General features: G+C 38.7%; 1 protein-coding gene across 3 annotated transcripts in view; it reads right to left on the bottom strand.

The window, feature by feature from the left end:
• CEP135 (centrosomal protein 135) overlaps positions 1-18,584 on the bottom strand; it is a 98,928-nt gene that overhangs the window by 70,399 nt on the left and 9,945 nt on the right. For all 3 annotated transcript variants that reach the window (XM_067530575.1, XM_067530576.1, XM_067530577.1), the window contains exons 4-7: positions 17,177-17,344; positions 10,197-10,338; positions 9,186-9,270; positions 5,041-5,169 (exon numbers count right to left, since the gene is read on the bottom strand). In XM_067530575.1, coding sequence (XP_067386676.1) covers positions 5,041-5,169; positions 9,186-9,270; positions 10,197-10,338; positions 17,177-17,344 — 524 coding nt within the window. The remainder of the gene's footprint in view (positions 1-5,040; positions 5,170-9,185; positions 9,271-10,196; positions 10,339-17,176; positions 17,345-18,584) is intronic.

Here is an 18,584-nt window from a genome sequence, read left to right as displayed (position 1 = left end):
CAGTGAGCCGTATAGTACTTGATAACTTCCCTCACAGCCAACACAGACCATCACTTATTCACATCGGGCTCCAGCTAGCCATCATTCAAAGCTCAATCACACATTGATGGAATTTCCGCAAGGCAGACTGGTTCTGCAATGCACTGGAACGTAGTGTGGTTACCATTCCATTGCATTCTAACCCAGTTGATGAAGCCAACTGCTGATTCCACAGAGCCATGTATGCTCATCTATAACACAGGGCTGTCGACCAATTTACATTCCCTGCCTGAGCGCCGAATTCCAAGTTTTGCCCAGGAAATTCAAATTATCTGGCTATTCGGATATCGCTGACCACTTGATTGAGTCTCTGGCTCACTAAGTGGAAGAAATCGATGAAGAAGCTTAACTTCATTTATTTCAGTCAGAAGTGCTGCAACTTGATCCGCTGGCTGGGTGCTGCTCAACAACCTACAGGTCAAAATCACCCAGTGGTTAAGCCCAGTAAAGTTGCAAGGCATCTACTGCGGCTAGCAAAGGTCCCAATAGAGAAGCGATTCAAATGCAAACTACACAATGAATGGTGCAACTTTGACTTCAGAATGTGGGTAGGAGTCAACCAGAGCTATTCATAGTCAATGAGCTAGATAAGGCCCTTAACTCCATCAATCCAGGAACAGCAGCAAGTTGTGATAACTTCTTGCTGGAATTCCTCAAGCACTTTGGACCAAAGGCTTCACAATGGCTTACTAACTTCTACATATGGGTCATTGCACTTGGCATCAAGCAAAGTTTATTGCCATTTTTAAGCCAGGCAAGGAACCCTACTTGTGTCGAGTTACCACCCAATATCCTTGCTGTCAGTGTGTTTCAAGGTGTTTGAGCATTTGATCCTCCAACAAATCACTTCAGATTTGGATGATATCTTGCAGGTCGAGCAGGAAGGGTTCAGGAAAGGACAAAGCACCTGTGATTATGTCCTGGCCTTTACCACCTTTATTGAAAACAGTTTTCAACAAAATCTAAAGACAGGAGCCATCTTCTTGCATTTGACAGCCACCTATGACACAGTTGGTACAGAGACCTTTTGTTTAAACTCTCCTGCGTTGGGTGGTCAAAGTAGTACAGCTCATTCTCCAAAACAGGCAGCTTCAGGTACACATGAGCAACTGCAGTAGCTCTTGCAAGTATCAGGTCAACGGCCTTCCTCAAAGCTCAGTTCTTTCACTAATATTGCCCCATGACCTGCCAGCTACATTCTCACACAATTTTATCTGTGCCAACAATATCTGCTGCAGCTACCAAGCTCAGCCCTTCTCAGAAATTGACAAGGTCTTGAATGATTATATGAAGCTCAAGTTAGAATATTGTAGTCAATGGCGCATTCAGCTAAGCTTTTCCAAGATGATTTCTAGTATATTTCATCTGCATAATGCAAGTGTAAGCCACAAGTTAAACGTTTTCTTCAACAGCCTACGCCTGCAGCATGATCCAAACCCGGTTTACCTCAGTGTAACATTGGATAGGTCATTAAAGTATCACAACCACTTGAGGAAAATGGCAGACAAAGTCAGCATTCAAAGAAACCTGTTCAGAAAATTGGCTGGTTCAATCTGGGGTGAGAATCCCGTATGCTTAGAACATCAGCCCTTGCACTCTGCTATTCAACAGCAGAATACCATGAGCCTGTCTGGTGTTGCTCATCTGCTTAACAAAGCTATGTGTATCGTTACTGAGACTTTATGGGCAACATCGTTGCCATGGCTCCTGAAACTTAGTAACATAGCACTGCCCCATATTTGCCATGAGAAGTCACACTACTAGCCATGATCCATGAAAATAGCAACCTGCCTTTGTACACAGATCTTTTCAACCACCCACCAGCTTGCCTGTCTTCTAGACATCCTTTATGGTCATTTATGCCACCACAAGACAAAATGGAGGAATCTGTTTGGTGCAATGAGCAGACAGCAACAACAGGCGTAAATCACTCTCTCATCACTGATCAACCATTTGTCCACCAAATTTTGATCTGCTGAGACATCTGTGGTCATCTCTTTAAATGGGTTTTTTCTAATGACTCGCGATGCACCTGCAGTCAACTTCAGATTATGTTGCATACCCTTGGCAAGTGCCCTCTGACTTATTTCGATGGCAGGCTACTGGCTCTCCACCTGGCTGATGATGATGCCATCTAATGGCTGGCCACATTGCACATATGCTGATATATATACTGTCTTGAGCTCCTTGTACCGTACCAGAACATGAGTTTAATTCCCAAAACCCAAATGCTGAAAAACCAAAAAGTGTGGAGTTAAGACCCACAATCATTTTTACAAGAAGCTTAGGGCTAGTCTACACTAGAAGCACTGCAGTTGTACTGACGCAGATGCACCACTGTATTGTGTCTGCTGAAGAAACTCTATGGTGATGGGGGAAGAGCTCTCCCATCAGCATAATAAATCCACCTCCATGAGAGGCTATCCACACCGCCGCTTTAGTTGATGTAACTTACGCCACTCATGCCCCTGAGCGACATGTTATACCAAAGTAAGTTGTAGTGTAGACCTGGCCTTAGTACTGCAAAAAACCCATAAACATCAGAAAACCAGGAAGTGCATAGCCAAGCTAAGGGAGCTGGGGTATGGGGGTTTTCTCAGTTGCAGGTCTTCTGATCGCAGCCCTGATTGTAAGCCTACCCCATTCCTGAAGGACATTAATGGATGGGCATCCATGTGTCCACATAGGGTTGAGACACAGCCTGGGGGACAGTAATGGGTGGAGAATCTAAGTCCCGCACAAGTCCCCAGTTGCTCTCCTCTCTCCATTACTACACTATGCACCTTGGCAACCCCAATGACTCTCTCTCCACCAAAGATACTGAGGAGATATCACTACCCCCACATTCCTGATCTCCTTGAACTTCCACTCATGTCACCTGTAGGCTAGGGAAGGAGTTTGTCTAGCTGGAGAGGAAGGACAGTCCAGTGGTTAGAGCATTAGTCTGGGACTCTGGAGGTTTGATTCCCTGCTCTGCCATTGCCTTCCTGTGTCCAAGATCTTGGGCAAGCCACTTTAGGTATGTCTACACTTGGAGATAGTGGTGTGATTCCCAGCTTGAGGAGACATACTTGCACTAGCCCTCATCAAGCTAGCATACTAAAAATAGAGTATAGCCATGGCAACAAACTGGGGATGGGCTAGCCACCTCAAGTATGTGGTAGGATCTCTGATGGACGTACTCATGCTGGTTAGCCCACCATGCTGCCACATTTTAGTGAGCTAGCTCAATGAAGACTAGTGTGAGTATGTCTCTTCAGGCTGGGAACCATACCATCTGCTTAAAGTGGAGACATACCCTTAATCTTTCTGTGCCTCAGTTCCATATCTGTAAACTGGGATAACAATACTTCTATTGTTCACAAGGGTGTTGTGAGAATAAATAAATTAAACATTGTGAGGTGCTCAGGTATTACATTAATGGGGGCCATATAACCTAACTAGATACATAGTTATCAGCAGTGCCCCCTGCAGTAGCCCCAGAGGCTCATTAGACAAGCACTGCTAGTAGCTAGGGAAGTGCCTTCTGTGGACCACAGGAGACATAAGGGGTGGGGTAATAAAGGGGAATGGCAGTACAAGAGATATAAGCATGCCCCATTGGTTCTCTTTATGTTACAGGGGAACTGTATTACCAGGGAATACAGCAGAAAAGGGGGGAAGGGATTAAGTGGGGATATGTATATCCCCATATAGATGACCTCATTCATTATCCCAGGCTCACTACAGGAGTCCTATAAAGCAGGAGCTGCAATCTCCTCTCCATATTATCTCACTGGGCTATTACATTATGAATGCAGGATAATAATGCAACTTAAGACAAGATAAATGCTTCCTTTTAAAATGTCTACTCATGTTTGTTTTAACTCACAGTACCCTTTTAAAAAATAAATACAAAGAGTTTATAAAATTGACTTCAGTGAGACAACTCACACGAGCAAAATTACCCACCTTCATAAGTGTTTGCAGGATTCCAGCCTAAATTATTCACATCATTCATGTTGATCGTCAGTTAAACAATGTAAGCAATTTTCTACCTTTAACACACATTTATTTTCAATTTCAGAATCTCAATTTTTCAGCATTATCATCAGTTCCTATTTAAAGTTGCTAGGTTTAATTTTAAAGATTTTCTTGAGATACTTATTTCTACTTCCCAGTTAGAATTGCCCTTACAGACTAATACTTCTGATACACATGCAGTGAACGTCTAAGGCGGGATCTGCATGGCTCAAATCTACCACTTTTCCAGATTGTCTGACCCTATGATGCCAGAGACACAAATGTATCTGCAAAGTCAATGTACTTGAAGAATTAGAATAAAATGTAAGTAACTTCTCTTTCCAGTGTAGTTTCAGTCCTTCTCACATAGAAAAAAATATAAAGCACCAAACAAAAACTTAACTGCTTTCAAATTAGTCCAAACAGATATTACAGAGATTTTACAGTTTGAACATAACAAAATGAAAATTACTAAACACAGGTGTCTTACCAAAAGCTTTTAGACAGAAACTGAGACCTTTGAGTTATGAACTAGAACTATTCTAAACATAAACATGAAGTAATCTAAAAATATACTGGTAAACAAAAGACATGATGCAATTTTAGATTAAGCCTCAAACTGATTTTGTTTCTAACACATAAAACACACTTTTTAAAAAGAAGAACTACAAGTCATTTATAACAAAAACAACGAGAGTTCTGTGGCACTTTAAAGACTAACAAATTTAATTTTTGTAGGCATAAAGCTTTCGTGAGACTCAGCTCACTTCGTCAGATGCAGAGGTAGAATGATACAGTAAAAATAGGAAACACAGATATACAAGTGCATAGAGAACAATGGGGGAGGTGGATGAAAGCTGGGTACTTGAGGGCTAATGACAGTCATTGAGTAGGAGGTGAGAATGGGTGAGCAAAGCAATTACCTCTTGTAATGAGAGAGTCATTTATAAGTTGCTAGTATTTCTAAATTTGACCATCTAACGTGCATAAATGTGTTACCTGCAAATTTAAGTGGGCAATAAGCTTCTCGTTACTTTTACTTCTGGATTCCAAAGATAGAACTTCATGAGAGCGACCACCATCCAGTGCTAGTACTAGACGTTCTATCTCTCTGTCTCTCAGTTCAACCTTTAGGGAGAAAATATTTATTCCTTTTAAGTGCTTATTTATCTGCTAGACAGTCTTAGAAAACCTCTACTATTTTTGTATATCTTAAACAGAATGAATTTAAAGTTGCTAACCATTTGCTTGTCACAATAATAATAAATATATAACTGCATGATATACAGTAAGGAATTCTGAACATTGAAAATCTCTAGAACATTAAAGGGAGTAGACTGACTGGGAAAACACCACTGGTTACTTGATTGTAATTATTGCTTTAAAGTTGAAAAATGTTCAATATTTTAAAGAATATTGCCCCCTCTGTCCCTTCCCCATCTGCAGCCCACACTAATAATCCAATAATGTTAATTTAAAGTTAAAAGAAATGAACATGCAGTAAAAATTAAATTTGAGAAGTTGCTTGAAAAAAATACTCTGTCCAAATACATATCTTTAAAAAGAGTAAGTAATAGCCACAAAAAGAGAATAGAAAGCACACATACAAAATAAATCAAAGGCACACATCTTAGAAATTCAGAAACTCAAAATGCAAAATATATAAATATATTTTTTTTAAATTACATCTTCATTACTAATGGTTATTTTGATTGATATATATAAATAGGAAACGTGTTTCCCAAATGTATTCCCAACGTCAAATGTTTTCCTCAAGCACAAGCAATTGCTATAAGCACATTCTCATTAGAAAACTAAAAAAGCTTACTAAGCAGATACAAAAGTGAAACATCCAAGTATTGGTATTCCATAATGTGGCTTATTCATGTGCCAAAGTGATTTCTCCAGCACCCTACCATACTGCCAGCTAATACAGCACAAAGGGTACTCAACCAATACTTTGCATCAAATGTGCTACATCAGTCAATTGTAAGCAGCACTATTTAAACCGAATGAGGTATGTTTTTATTGCATGAGCACAAGTAATCAAAATTGGAGACACACATCAGGCATAAGGAGATTACAGTATTTTATGTTTATTTGGGTAATAAATGAATTTGTCACCTCTAATAGCCTGCACACTCCCAGGGAAAGAAAAGAGGTTATAATTTGATTATGTCAGGGGATCGAGTAAATCATTCAGGCAATGGTAGCAAGCTTCCTAAAATCACTGATGTATTTACTTCTGGTGCTCCCATAGATTCTGTGCATTTTGTTTTATAGATATCCAGATTTGCTTGTCTCAGACGAAATGCATTAAGATCAGAGTTTTGAAATTATTTTAAACCAGAAAGGATTAAAGGATTTCACTTTGTAAAGGTCGGACTTAACACTGCTATTCCTTCCTTCCTTTCACCTAATTTGGTTTTGGAAACTCCATGGCTATTTGAGAAGAATCTGTTGTATCTCAGCTGGGAATAACAGAAGAAGAAAATTTCAATTCGAACAGATTTGAAGATACCCAGTACTTTGTTCTAAACAAACTGAACAGTAAGATACATTCAAATACAGAATTTCATAGGATCTTACCTGACTGAAACTAAAATAAGGAGTAAGATCATTTGAATTACTGAACTTGTCTTGAATATTTTGAAAAGCAAACTAGGAAGCAAGAAAAATGCTGTGGCAAAGGGAAGATGTGACCCTGACATGGGACATTCATGTTTAACGCATTAGTATGAAAAGGCCACAGTTGGTGTGACTGGATGCAATACTCATCTAAGGACTGGAAAAAGACTAGAATTCCTGGTCAGGCCCCTATGTAGCAAGCCAATCCTGAACAAAGACAGCTACATCTCTAATTCTCCAGACGACTAACTAGCCTGGAAGAAAATCAGCTGCTGGGACTCAGATAAAGCCAACCCAAAGCACTTGGAAGTACCTGGTTATAAGGAGAGGCTAGAAATCCAGACATAAATTCAATGAGAAAAAAGGCTGCTTTCAGCAAAATGCCTTTTCTGCTGTAGTAGAAGTGAAGGTCGATGATTGAGTATGTGTATATTGCATATTTAAGAACATATATTAAAGGACAAATCTCCATATATCGTAAAGAATGGAGGCTGCTAGGGCTCCCATTCACAAAGAATGGATACATACATTCTAGGTAATTTTTGCTATCTTTTCTCCAATTTAATTAGAAAACCCCAACTAGTCAACATTAATGTAATTTAATCACTCAAAATCCCATCTTTTCCCTGCAAATTTGTGGTCTTCAGGGAAGCACAATAAATAGAAGTCTATAATACATAAAAGTCATTAACCTAAAATCTGTGCTTTTCTTGCTTCTCTGCTACCATTTCTTTATCAGTTCTTTACTTCCATCTCCACACCATTTTGTTCTCATTTCTGTCTTTGATCATTCTCTCAGGAAGGCAACATCTATCTTCCTCTTTTTTTACATTTACTCCCATTTTGTTGTGCAGTGCCTTACTTCTTCCTGGGTTACACTGTCTCTACTACCCCCCTCCATATCCTAAGTTGTCTCATCTCTGTCCTACTTATTACACCATGCTATCCATTGTCCCTTCAAGGTCCTCCCTCAGCTCCCTTTCTAATATTGTACCTGGCACTTATGTGATTCTTTCAAACAAGAAATAATCACATGACCATCATTGTGGGGAAGATTAGGATTACCACCTCCATTTTACAAATAGAGCAACTGAGACAGAGAGGTTGAGTAACTTGACCAATGCCACAGAGCAAGTCAGTACGGAATACAAACTTCCCCTGCTCCCAGACCCAAGCATAGACTACTAGATCTGTGTGTCTCATATTATAGATACTTCTTGTGGTCAGAGGTCACATTGACTCCTCAACAGAAAAATTGATTTAGCAACAGAGAGCTGAAAGGCAGCTTTCAGCAGCTCTAGAACAACCAACAACAGACCTTACTCTCCCTTCAGAGCTACAAAATTATTTGGAGATCTCCCTCCAATAAAAATTAAAGCAGGCACAGCTCTGGGTTTCATGATCACAAAAGTCAGCTGTGGGTAGCTATTTGGTGGGCTATAAACAGCACAAGAATTTTTTGGGAAGGAGGGGGTAATCAGTGACAAAACTATCAGCACTACAAGCTATTTTAACTGTTTTACATTCACAAGGCTTTCTCTGAAAATAGGCTTGGGGGAAGAGAGAGGGAGAGAAAGAATCAGGGCTGGTGTGGGAGGACCAAGGCCACAAGTTTTCTCACTGTCAGAGAAAACATGCTGAAGGCAGAACTCCAAGAAAAGATTTAAATTTGCCCTAAAAAATTAGCAAGAATTCATCAGTTCTAAAGGGGATCCACTTTGGGATGTGAAAACTAAAATCTTAATAACCAAGAAGACCCAATTTAAGTGGAGTGATAGATGTTATTAAACTATTTGGTTTCAAAACATTTGTAATTTAAGTCTGCGTATATATTCTGTTCCTGAAATTTTTTTAAAGCGTCAGTTTCCCCATTAATTTCAACTAAGGCAATATTTTGTTGTGTGCTATAACCTCCTTTCCTTTTTTATTTACATATGTTTAAAAAGTCAATATTATTTATGTAAAAAGATATCTTATCTATTTCTCCAGATACGCAGAGTGCAAGTCTAAAAGTTGCTACTTTAATTCAAAACAGGAATCTAATAAACCATATATGGACTAAGACACTGCAAAGACAGTTTATCCTAACCAGATACACTTTTTTTAAAATCATGTTTTTAAATAGATGTATGTAGTCCAAACTTAACAAAAAAAAAATCCTTAGGGTGTATATTTGTACATCAAAGTGATCCTGGAATGATTTGAGCTTGTAAAAATACACAGAAACCTCAATTTAAAACCCCTTAAATATAAGTTATTTAATGGAATCATTCACCCAAACACAACATAAGCATTAGGAAAACATCTATTAAGAAAACATCCTTGCATTAGCAATATCATCCAGAAGTGTAAAAGCAGAACAGTATAGAATAAGGGGAGAATAATATTACCAATTTATGGAACTCATTCTGACCATATTTGAAGCTTAATGCTTCTCTAGTAATGTAAAAATACAAATTATATGCAGACTATTCCAATGTTACTGTGGCAAAAAAATCTTGAAGTGTTAATTCTACCTGTTTGCTATAATTTTTCACCCCACGTTCAGATATCTCCAGCTTTTCCTGCAATTCAGCTACTTCCAACTGAAGTTCATGAATTCTGAAATATATTTACAATATAGTTCATATGTCCAGATTGGTTTAATTGAATAATTCGACACCAACGTATTATAGTGAGATGCAGTTTCAACAGTTTTCTATTTATATTTGTTCCTTGTCCCCCAAGAGATACATTTGAGATACATTTAAACAGAAGGGTTACAGTCATGCATAGTAAAGGTACAGAGAATTCATATGAAAAGTAGATGAGTTTTAATAGAAGAAAATCAGGAAGACATCAGAGTAAAGTTTTTTTTTTATATGACTAGAGCCTCATACAAGTTCAAATTCCCAGACAAAAATTCTTAATACATAATCAGAAAAGGAAAAAAATATCAAATATAGAAAAACACCTAAGACGAGCCACCCCCTCCATAAAACACTGCACTCTTGGCTTCAATTCACAGTATTTGATCTAAAATTCATTTCAGGTACCATATTAGAATCTCAAGAGAAATGCTTTAAGACAATAAGCTGTTTATTTAAATCTCCAGTGCTAGTGTGTTAAATATAGAAATTAAGAATGAAGAAATGTAATATTTATTCCATACTGAGAGCACTGTCAGTCAATAAGCATGATATCCAGTAAAAAAAAACTAGCCTGTCTTAAAGAATATGTATTTCATTTCCTAGTCTCACTTGATTTCTCTGGTGTCATTACCACAGAGATACATGAATGACCTAATCTCCATGCACTTAGAGGTTCTTCTTGCAATAAGTTCTCTTAAGCAAGGGCAAAAAAAAATCTAGAAGGGCTATAGACTAGCAAATCAAATTAATGCATGATTTGGTGCTGCAAGACTTCATAGCAAGGAGACATGAAATGCTATATGATATCAAAGATTAAAGAGAGAGGAAAACAAATTGTTACAACAGCAAATATATATTACCAACATTTCAATATTTAAAAAAAAATCTTTAAGTGACCTGTTATCAGCCACTTGAAGAAGATCTGCAACATAAGGGTCATCTGGCTGAGGAATTGGATAGGTGCTGACTCCTGAAGGAGGGACAGGTTGGTCAATCTGCATGAGTTGACGTCTGAATGGAATGTTTCTTTTCCTGCCACCTAAAAAACCACAAATACTTATTACTTGAAATTGAAACAGAAGAGGACATTATATTTTCATCTGAAGTGAAGTATTCAACAGCATCTGAAGTGGAAGGTTCCTGCTTTTTGTCACAGAGAAACATCCATGGACAGGAGAAGTCATACGTTCTTGACAACATCCTTAATACAATACTACACATTAATTTTGTCTAATTCCAATTTTAAATAACCAAATATGCAGTCTGATCCAGACAAAGTCCAACACAAGAACTTTCCCTCAATATGTATGGGTGCCTAAACTTTCTACAACACAAGCTGTAGAATGTGTTACTGTTTCACCAGTCTTCACCCTTTCAACTAATCAATGGCTACAAGCACAAGAGCTGCTGGTAAGAACATTACTGAGAAAAAGGCTCCTCAACACTTTAAACAATTTTCAGATTCTGTTATTTCTATTTGTAATATTTTCAAACAGACAAATTTCAACAGTCATCATGTAATGTATGCAGTGTTGTCGTAGCCATGTTGGTCCCACGATATTAGAGAGACGAGATAGGTGAGGTAATATTTTTTACTAGACCAACTTCTGTTGCTGAAGGAGATGAGCTGTTGAGCAACACAAAGCTCTTCTTCAGGACAGAAGGTGGTTCAGTAAAACATATTACTTCACCCACCTCATCATATAATAATGGCACAGAGTTCACTGACATGCAATTCCAAATTTAGTGGATTTAGCAGAGAATCCAGTGACTAGGTTGCCTTATTGAGATATGTTAAGATAAATTAAACCCCCATTCAATAGTGAGATCTACAAATGATATGATAAATTTTTATTAACACAATAAAAATTAATAGAAGCTGTACAACATGCAACATTCTGGACTTCCTCTACCTCTTTCTGCCTTTGTTGTACATTTCAGGGTTACAGATATGGCAATTTCCTGCAATATCTTTGAAAAATCTTATTGAATTAAGTATAAGAATCTAGGTGGTCCATCATATTAAATAAAAAAGGTTATGTATTATTATGGGCTGGAATTGTATGTAACCTCTCTAAGGGTATGTCTACAAAGTACAGCCCTGCACGGGACTATTTTTTTAATCCTGATCCTGTCCCACTCTGCAATACCCACTCCTGCTCCTGCATTGTTTCTTGCATTTTTATCTGGCTTCCATGCACAAGAACCTTAGATCCTGCAAGAGACACAGATTCCCCCTTGCTACTAAAAAAAACCAAAACAAACCCCCCCCTGCAAAAAAAAAACCAAACAACAAAACCCAGTTGGTTAATATATTATATATAAAAACAGAATTCAGATACAATTTTTACCACTAAAAGAATAAAGCAAATCTTGCTTAAACTATTTTAAAAAATATTTTAATTCCTGTTATAGTAGACATCAAATCTCTTTCTATCCATCGCTTAAATTTAAGTATTAAAACCTTGATTTAAAAAAAAAGAAAAACTTGCCTTATATTGCTGAAATTCTATTTATGACAAACTGATGAGAGGTTTAAATGTTTTACCGCAAATTACCACAGTCTAGTTTTTTTGTCCACCCAATCCTGCCCACAACAAAGTACATTTTACCTGCTCCTGCTATTATGGCAGCAAGTCCTGCAGTATCCCAGATCCACTGCAGGGCTCTACTACACAGCAACGTGAGCCCAGGCTCAAGTCTATCCTTTCTTGCGTCCACAATTGTGCTAACCTAGGCTTTGGACCTAGGGTTGCAGGACCCTGCAGGGCTGGAGGGTCTGATCCTGTGTTAAGCTGGGCCCTAGGGTCCAAGGCCTATTGCTTTTCTGCATGCACGCAGCCTTAGCTTGACTCAGGTTCTGATATCCTCCAGAGTTTCTGCTCCCAGAGAAGCAGCACTGCAGGCAGCCAATGTAGTGGCTAGAAGTGTCATTACTGCTTGGCCAAGCCCGCTTCCCCTTCCTCCTGGAGTAGTGGTGGCTCTGGCTCCTCCTTGCTGCTGTGCAGAGCTTGCCCGGAACAGAAGTTGCCAGGTGGCTCCTGGCTGCCAGGATGTTGGGGGTCATCCCTCCCCTGACTACGCTGAGCTGAAAGCCCTGCCATTCCCCCTCCCTGCTGGGCAGCCATTTGGTCATCACTCCACTCTCTGGCCCCCAACCTCCTGAGGTTGCATGAACTATCAGGGCAGTGAGTGGGTGTCAGCCACAAACCTACCCGCAACCTCTCAGGGATTCCTTTTACCTGCCTCCCCAGGTGCAACAGGGGCAGGGATAAGGGATCCTCGGGATATATTGCCTTTACTGAAGCAAAAAAGAATCCAGCTTAAATAAGAAAAAGGAATTAAAACGATATTGATGGCATTTTGCCAGCTGGGTAGCAACATCTGGTTGGCATTCTGATGCTTCAGTGGCAGCTAATCCTGCTCTGAACTGGATTAAATTTTCAGGTTTAACATATAATTGCCATAGTCCACACAGAGCCAGAATTTTGGCACTTGTGAAACAGATAAAAGGAGGTCTAGAAAGTGGGGCTGAGTGACTCATTTACATGACTTTTCCATTCCCACTTGGGTCACTTTGGGTTCGATACTTTATTTAAAAAAAAACATCAGCTTTCATATCCAGGCTAAATTTCTATTTAATACATTTGAACCAATCCTCTCCCAGCCCCCAAGCACTTTGGCCAAGAAATAAGAATATTAGATGACAAAAAGTAAAGTAAAAATACTATTTAGAGAAAAGCAAGGGGGTTTTTTTTAGCCCAGGAGAATGAGCTATGAGAGATGGTTCTCAACCCCAAAAAGATAAAATACATAAAAGCAAATCCTACTTGCCGTTTCATGTGAGTATTCCTGTTGAAGGAAATAAGTTATATTTGTGCAAGGACTGCAATCAAAACTCCAGCATTTGGCCCTATAAAAAGATAAAGGATCCCCGAGGGTGCTTAAGCACACTACACCCCGAATACTGGGGATGCACCTCACCGCTCCACAGCAGCCACACTATCTCTCATGTGTGTGTGTCTTTCCTCTGAAACCTACATTTTGTCAAACTTCAAAACAACCAGAAAAAATAAAACAAACAAGAACACCTTCATTAAACAGCCTATTTTCAAAATTAGAATAGCAAAGTTTCACTTTAATAGTTTGACAGCCCCAGAGACCGATGTACCAATTATCCTCAGAACAGTGCACATGGTATTCAATGTGACTCAGTCTAGAGCTGGAAAGCCCAATTCTCACATTAGATGGCAGATCGGTATAAAGCCTTCTCAGACTGCAGTCATTCTATTGAGACAGCCACCAGAGGAGCTAATTATGCAGTTTATGTACTCATTTGCTCCTTATGGGAGTCCCATCAATAGCACCATCACAAAAGGGTGGACAGTAGAGTTTTCCCACAATGCAACACATTCACAGGGCTAGAGTGTCAATACTAAGCACAGAGGGCGCTAGGCAGCCTGGGTAGGGTTACTTTGACCAGACTCAGCTCTGTGCACTGCAGTGTGGATGCTAGAGCCCTAGGTTCAAGAATGACTCATAAAATCCTTAACTTAGGTGCAGTGTAGATGCTCAAACCCAGGGTTCCCTGACATGGGTCAGCTGACTCGAGTTCTATTATCCCTATGCTTACATTGCTGTGTAATCTTTAGGGGGAGATGTGATGTAAGGCCTGAATGATCAAAGGACTATACTAAACCATATTCCAGACAAGAAGAGACTTTTGGGACAAACCTGTGAAGTGTATTTCCTGGGAAATGACTAGGGAGTGGTTAATGCAAATTAGTTACCTCCAATTAGGAAAACATCCAGCCTTTTGAAGCTACACCCTGAGGAGCAAGCCATTGTCTGCTGATCACCTGTTACATGGGGCCAAGATCAAAGGCCCAAGCAGCATAAAGGAAAGACTGAACTAGTCCTGGTTGTTCTGGTGCTGAATCTAAGCCAGTTATGAACTCCTAACCATGGGAATGCCCAGTTTGGCTTTTGAAGGACTGACACTATCAGAGGCTAATGGTGGAATTGGGATGTCCTCTGATAAGCATTTTAGCAGGTATGTAGGTTTTTATTCTTTTTAATGTTTTCTCTGTAATGTTTTCACCTTAACAATAAACGTGCTTGCTTATAAAGAGCTGTGTGGTAACTTATAACTGTGGGCAATTATGCTGTTTATAGCTTTCAAAGAGAAAAAGTGCAGATGATGGAGCTTGCTGGGAATACCACAGTGTAGGCAGGGAACTGTGTCATCTGGAAAAAACCCTGTCAGGAGGGAGAGGCACATGGCTCTCTAACCAAGACAGGTGATGACTGGGAAACTGGAAGCCTAAGAGAAGCTAGGTGTGTCCTCAAGGGATCATGGAGGGGAGACTACAGGTATAGTTGCCCTGAACTGTGATAATAATTATACTAAATTATGTTTGACATATGCTTTGCCATTAATGGATGTCACACTGAGAAAAATAAGACTGCCTGTATGAAAGAATAATTTCCATGGTCAGAATATTGTGGAGTAACAGGAATCCTAGGACTCATCAGCTATCATATGATTATATAAGCATGGAACTGCAGACCAGCGCAAGTTTCCACAGCTACACAAGAGCAATAGAACTCTTATTGCTACAGACATACACCTTGAGTGATGTTATATTAAAATGTTACAGCTGAAAAATAAATCACCAAAAACAAAGCTATGAGACGTTTCTGCAGTAAAAAGGCATTTGGTATAGAATTGAAGGAATTCTTCCAGTAATTCTGAAGGATGAGCGAGAGAAAATTTCTGTGAAAATCCCCCAGCAGCAAAATTAAAATCAAGAGAATTGATTTAATTTTGACAGTTTTGTTCATTACGTCTTTACAAAGCCACAGGAAAATTTTTCAGAAATGCAGAAGTGAGTCTAAATTAGGATTTAATTAGCAGTAGAAGGCAAAAAACAAAAAGGGGAGGGACAAAGAGTAGGGAGCAAGGAGACGAAAGAGAATGGGGAGAGAGAAAACAGAAGGGAGGCTGACAAAGGGATCTAGTAGTAGCATACCGGTATTTGTAATTAACTTTCACATCTCCCTAGAGAAGCCTGGGCTAGGATTACTGTTTCTCCAGCACTCTCAGCACTTGACGGAATGGATTCCTTGTGTCACTCTAGTGACTACCTGTGGCCAAATGATGTATTTCACTCCTGTTCACTAAACAACCTAGCTCTCCTTAAAACATGTCTTTCAGCCATTTCCACCACTGATCTAATTTCACACTAACAGCTAAGCACTGAATTAAAAAAAGTTAAATTAAAATGTCAAAAGTATAATCAAAACACCATTTAGGATCTACTTGATCTGACTAAACTAAGTTCCTAGTTGTTTGCTGATGCCTCTTTTCCCTTCCTTCCTCCCATAATTTCAAATGGTCTATCACTAATTTAATTGCCTTATCGATCTAATTTACATTATAGATACTTTAAGCAACCTTGGCTATTTGCTTTTAAAGTAAAGGGCCATGAGCACCACTAATTTATTTTTCATATTATATTATATAAATAAAAAGCATGAGGTGCAGTACTGACTAGTTTCAGAGGGAGCAACCACTAGTTCTACTGACCAGAAGATTAAATATGATGTACAATCTTAGAGCATGAAATAAGGATAATTGAAGAAGACTCCTGAGGGGAAAAATAAGAAGGAAAAAAAGGAGGGAAAAGCACGGTCATAAAGGGAAAGTATAATGGGTCATAAAGAAAGAAATTAACAAAAATCCCAAGGAGGAATATGAACGCAGGGAGGTGAAAAAGAGTAGCAGATAACTTAATTTTAGCTAAATTGTACATGGATTTCTTTCAGATGCCAATAGTGGATGGGTAACCAAAGAATTCAGAAATAAAACCTAAGATTTTGTTGTTCCCCACAAACACTTCCTCATTTGAAAGAGTATGGGAAAGGAGTATGGGAAAGGAAAGGAGTATGGGAAAGGAGTTACCCTAACGTGAAATTAAAACACCAGCACATGTCCGTTTATCAGAGAGACCTGCAGAGTGAGACTACTTTTAGTTATGTGAGCTGAGAAGGCCAGATCCTTGGTGCACAGTGACAGTTTTGCACCCCAACACTAAACAGATTTCAGCTGCAAAAGCCAAATAAGTGACTCAGAGAGGATCAACCAGATGCAACAATTGTGATCCTGCAGCAGTGTACAGCCAAAGTAGGTGTCCATGTGTTCTTCTTCTTGCTGTAAGCATACCAGTGAAAGGCAGGGGAGAGGCATGATTATTGAAAACAAGAAGGCAAGGATTTAGAAGCCACTATATTACTTTGATTTTAAACTAAGTTTACAGCCCTTTATGGCTATTACAGGCCAGTACAATTTAACACAGCCCTCAAACAGCTCTAACAGGTTAATTAACATGATGCTGACCATTACTGTGCAGTCAATATAGACGGGGACAAATCATATTTAACATGGTGTAATTTGGTTATGGTTAAGATAAATTACTGAGACATGGGCTTACCCATGACCAACTGACAGTGTTAAACATGATTTGCCACTATGTACATTAGTAGCAAAGTCACGATCAAAATTATGTTGGTTAATATGATACCTTTAACTATGTAATTTTCTAACTATGTAATTTCCACTGAATACATATGCAGAGACAACTTTGCCCATATTGCTCATCATCTTTCTTTGATAACAATATGTTACACAAATCTCTCTTAAATGTATGGAAAAGTGGACCTGCACAGCAGAGAGCCAAAAGTTTAAGAAGATAATTATGCTGTACTGAAATGCTAAGTTTCCTCCCAACTTCTCATCTTTACCTATAAAGTAGAGCATCGTAACAGTTTGGGAAAAGTAAGACTACCCAGGATTGCTTCATATTTACAGGTCATACCTGGAGTTTGTACTACTGCTTGTAGATTCTTCTCCTGAAGTTGCTGAATTTTTTCAGTCTTGGCTTTGTTATCTCGCTCTAATGATCGAATTTTATGTATATATTGGTTATTCAGAAACTTCAAGTCGGCTGTCTCATGTTCAACCTTTCTTAATGTGGCCTTCAAGTCTTTTAGAAAAAAATCAAAACAATAGCTATCAACATTCTAATCGTATAAAAATATGCATAAACAAATCAGATGTTCTCATTTTCCAAAACATGACAATTTTACAAGAGCTTATAATTGTATGTAGTGCTTTAGATTCTTGTAAAGTTCATGCAAATTTCCTCTCATTATTACTAATATGTGTTTTTCAGCTGTTAAAGTCTTACTTCCTATACGTATCATCTGAATTTTATTTGCAGTTTATTAATTATTATTATTATTCAATATGAACTCTAGTGGAATGAACAGGAGACTTCTAGTTCTGCCAAACTACAAGTAGCACAAGTCAGACGGTGGTATGCAAAAGCAGCTTAAAGCTCAGCTGTGCATTCCTCTGATCTCAGGGACGCTCTGTGCAGGCTGTTCCCCTGGAGTTGCACTGCTCTAACTTATGCCAGGTTGCAACAGTCACAACAGGCTCAGACATCCTGGCCACATCCTCTTTCCTGTAGCCATAAACCATTTACCCTTCTATACCAGGAACAGTAAGTGGCATAAGCGGTTACTATAACTGCTCTGTGCCATCAGAGCATCACCCTTACGCTGATGTGCTCCTCCTTGGAAAGGGCTAAAATGTCTTTACAGCTAAGACTATGCTGGTGCTGCAGCAAAACAAACTGCCATTGGCTCTTCTTTCACAGTAAGGATAGAAATGGAAAAAAAAGAAGAGATAAATATATTGGAATACTGCTTTTGCTGATTACATTTGTCATTGTAATACTATTGCACAAAACAAAACAGACGCTTTGGCTCTCTCTGCACCTGGCATTGGCTACAGTCGGAAGACAGGATACCAGGCTACATGGGCCATTGGTCTGACCCAGTATGGCCATTCTTATGTTCTCAATATTCAGGATACGTTATTATTTTATTTTAATTATTCTAAAATCTTGCCTCAAGTTAATTTTGTTAAAGATGGCTGGTAAAAGTATTAAGAAAATATAATGGTAATTTTTGCAACACATTTTTACTTTATCTGTGGAAGCTTTAAGAACACAATGTAAGCCTACTGACAGTTGTTTTTAATACAGCCCTCAAAGTAACAAACATTTTTCATTTTATATATTATACAGTTGAAGGGTATATTTTATTCTACTCTATTTTAATGTATATGATATTTGGTTTGATAGATCTTTCTTATTTTAAGTTGATAAACTCTTCCTGAAAATTTCAACATGAGGGCTGTCAACTTCAAGACTAGAA

Source organism: Emydura macquarii, unplaced genomic scaffold (assembly GCF_026122565.2).
Source record: "Emydura macquarii macquarii isolate MOO-44397 ecotype Brisbane River unplaced genomic scaffold, CSIRO-AGI_Emac_v2 contig_3108, whole genome shotgun sequence".
Lineage (NCBI taxonomy): Eukaryota > Metazoa > Chordata > Testudines > Chelidae > Emydura > Emydura macquarii.
The sequence above is the reverse complement of the archived record's forward strand: the minus strand, read 5'-3'. Positions and strand labels throughout refer to the sequence as shown.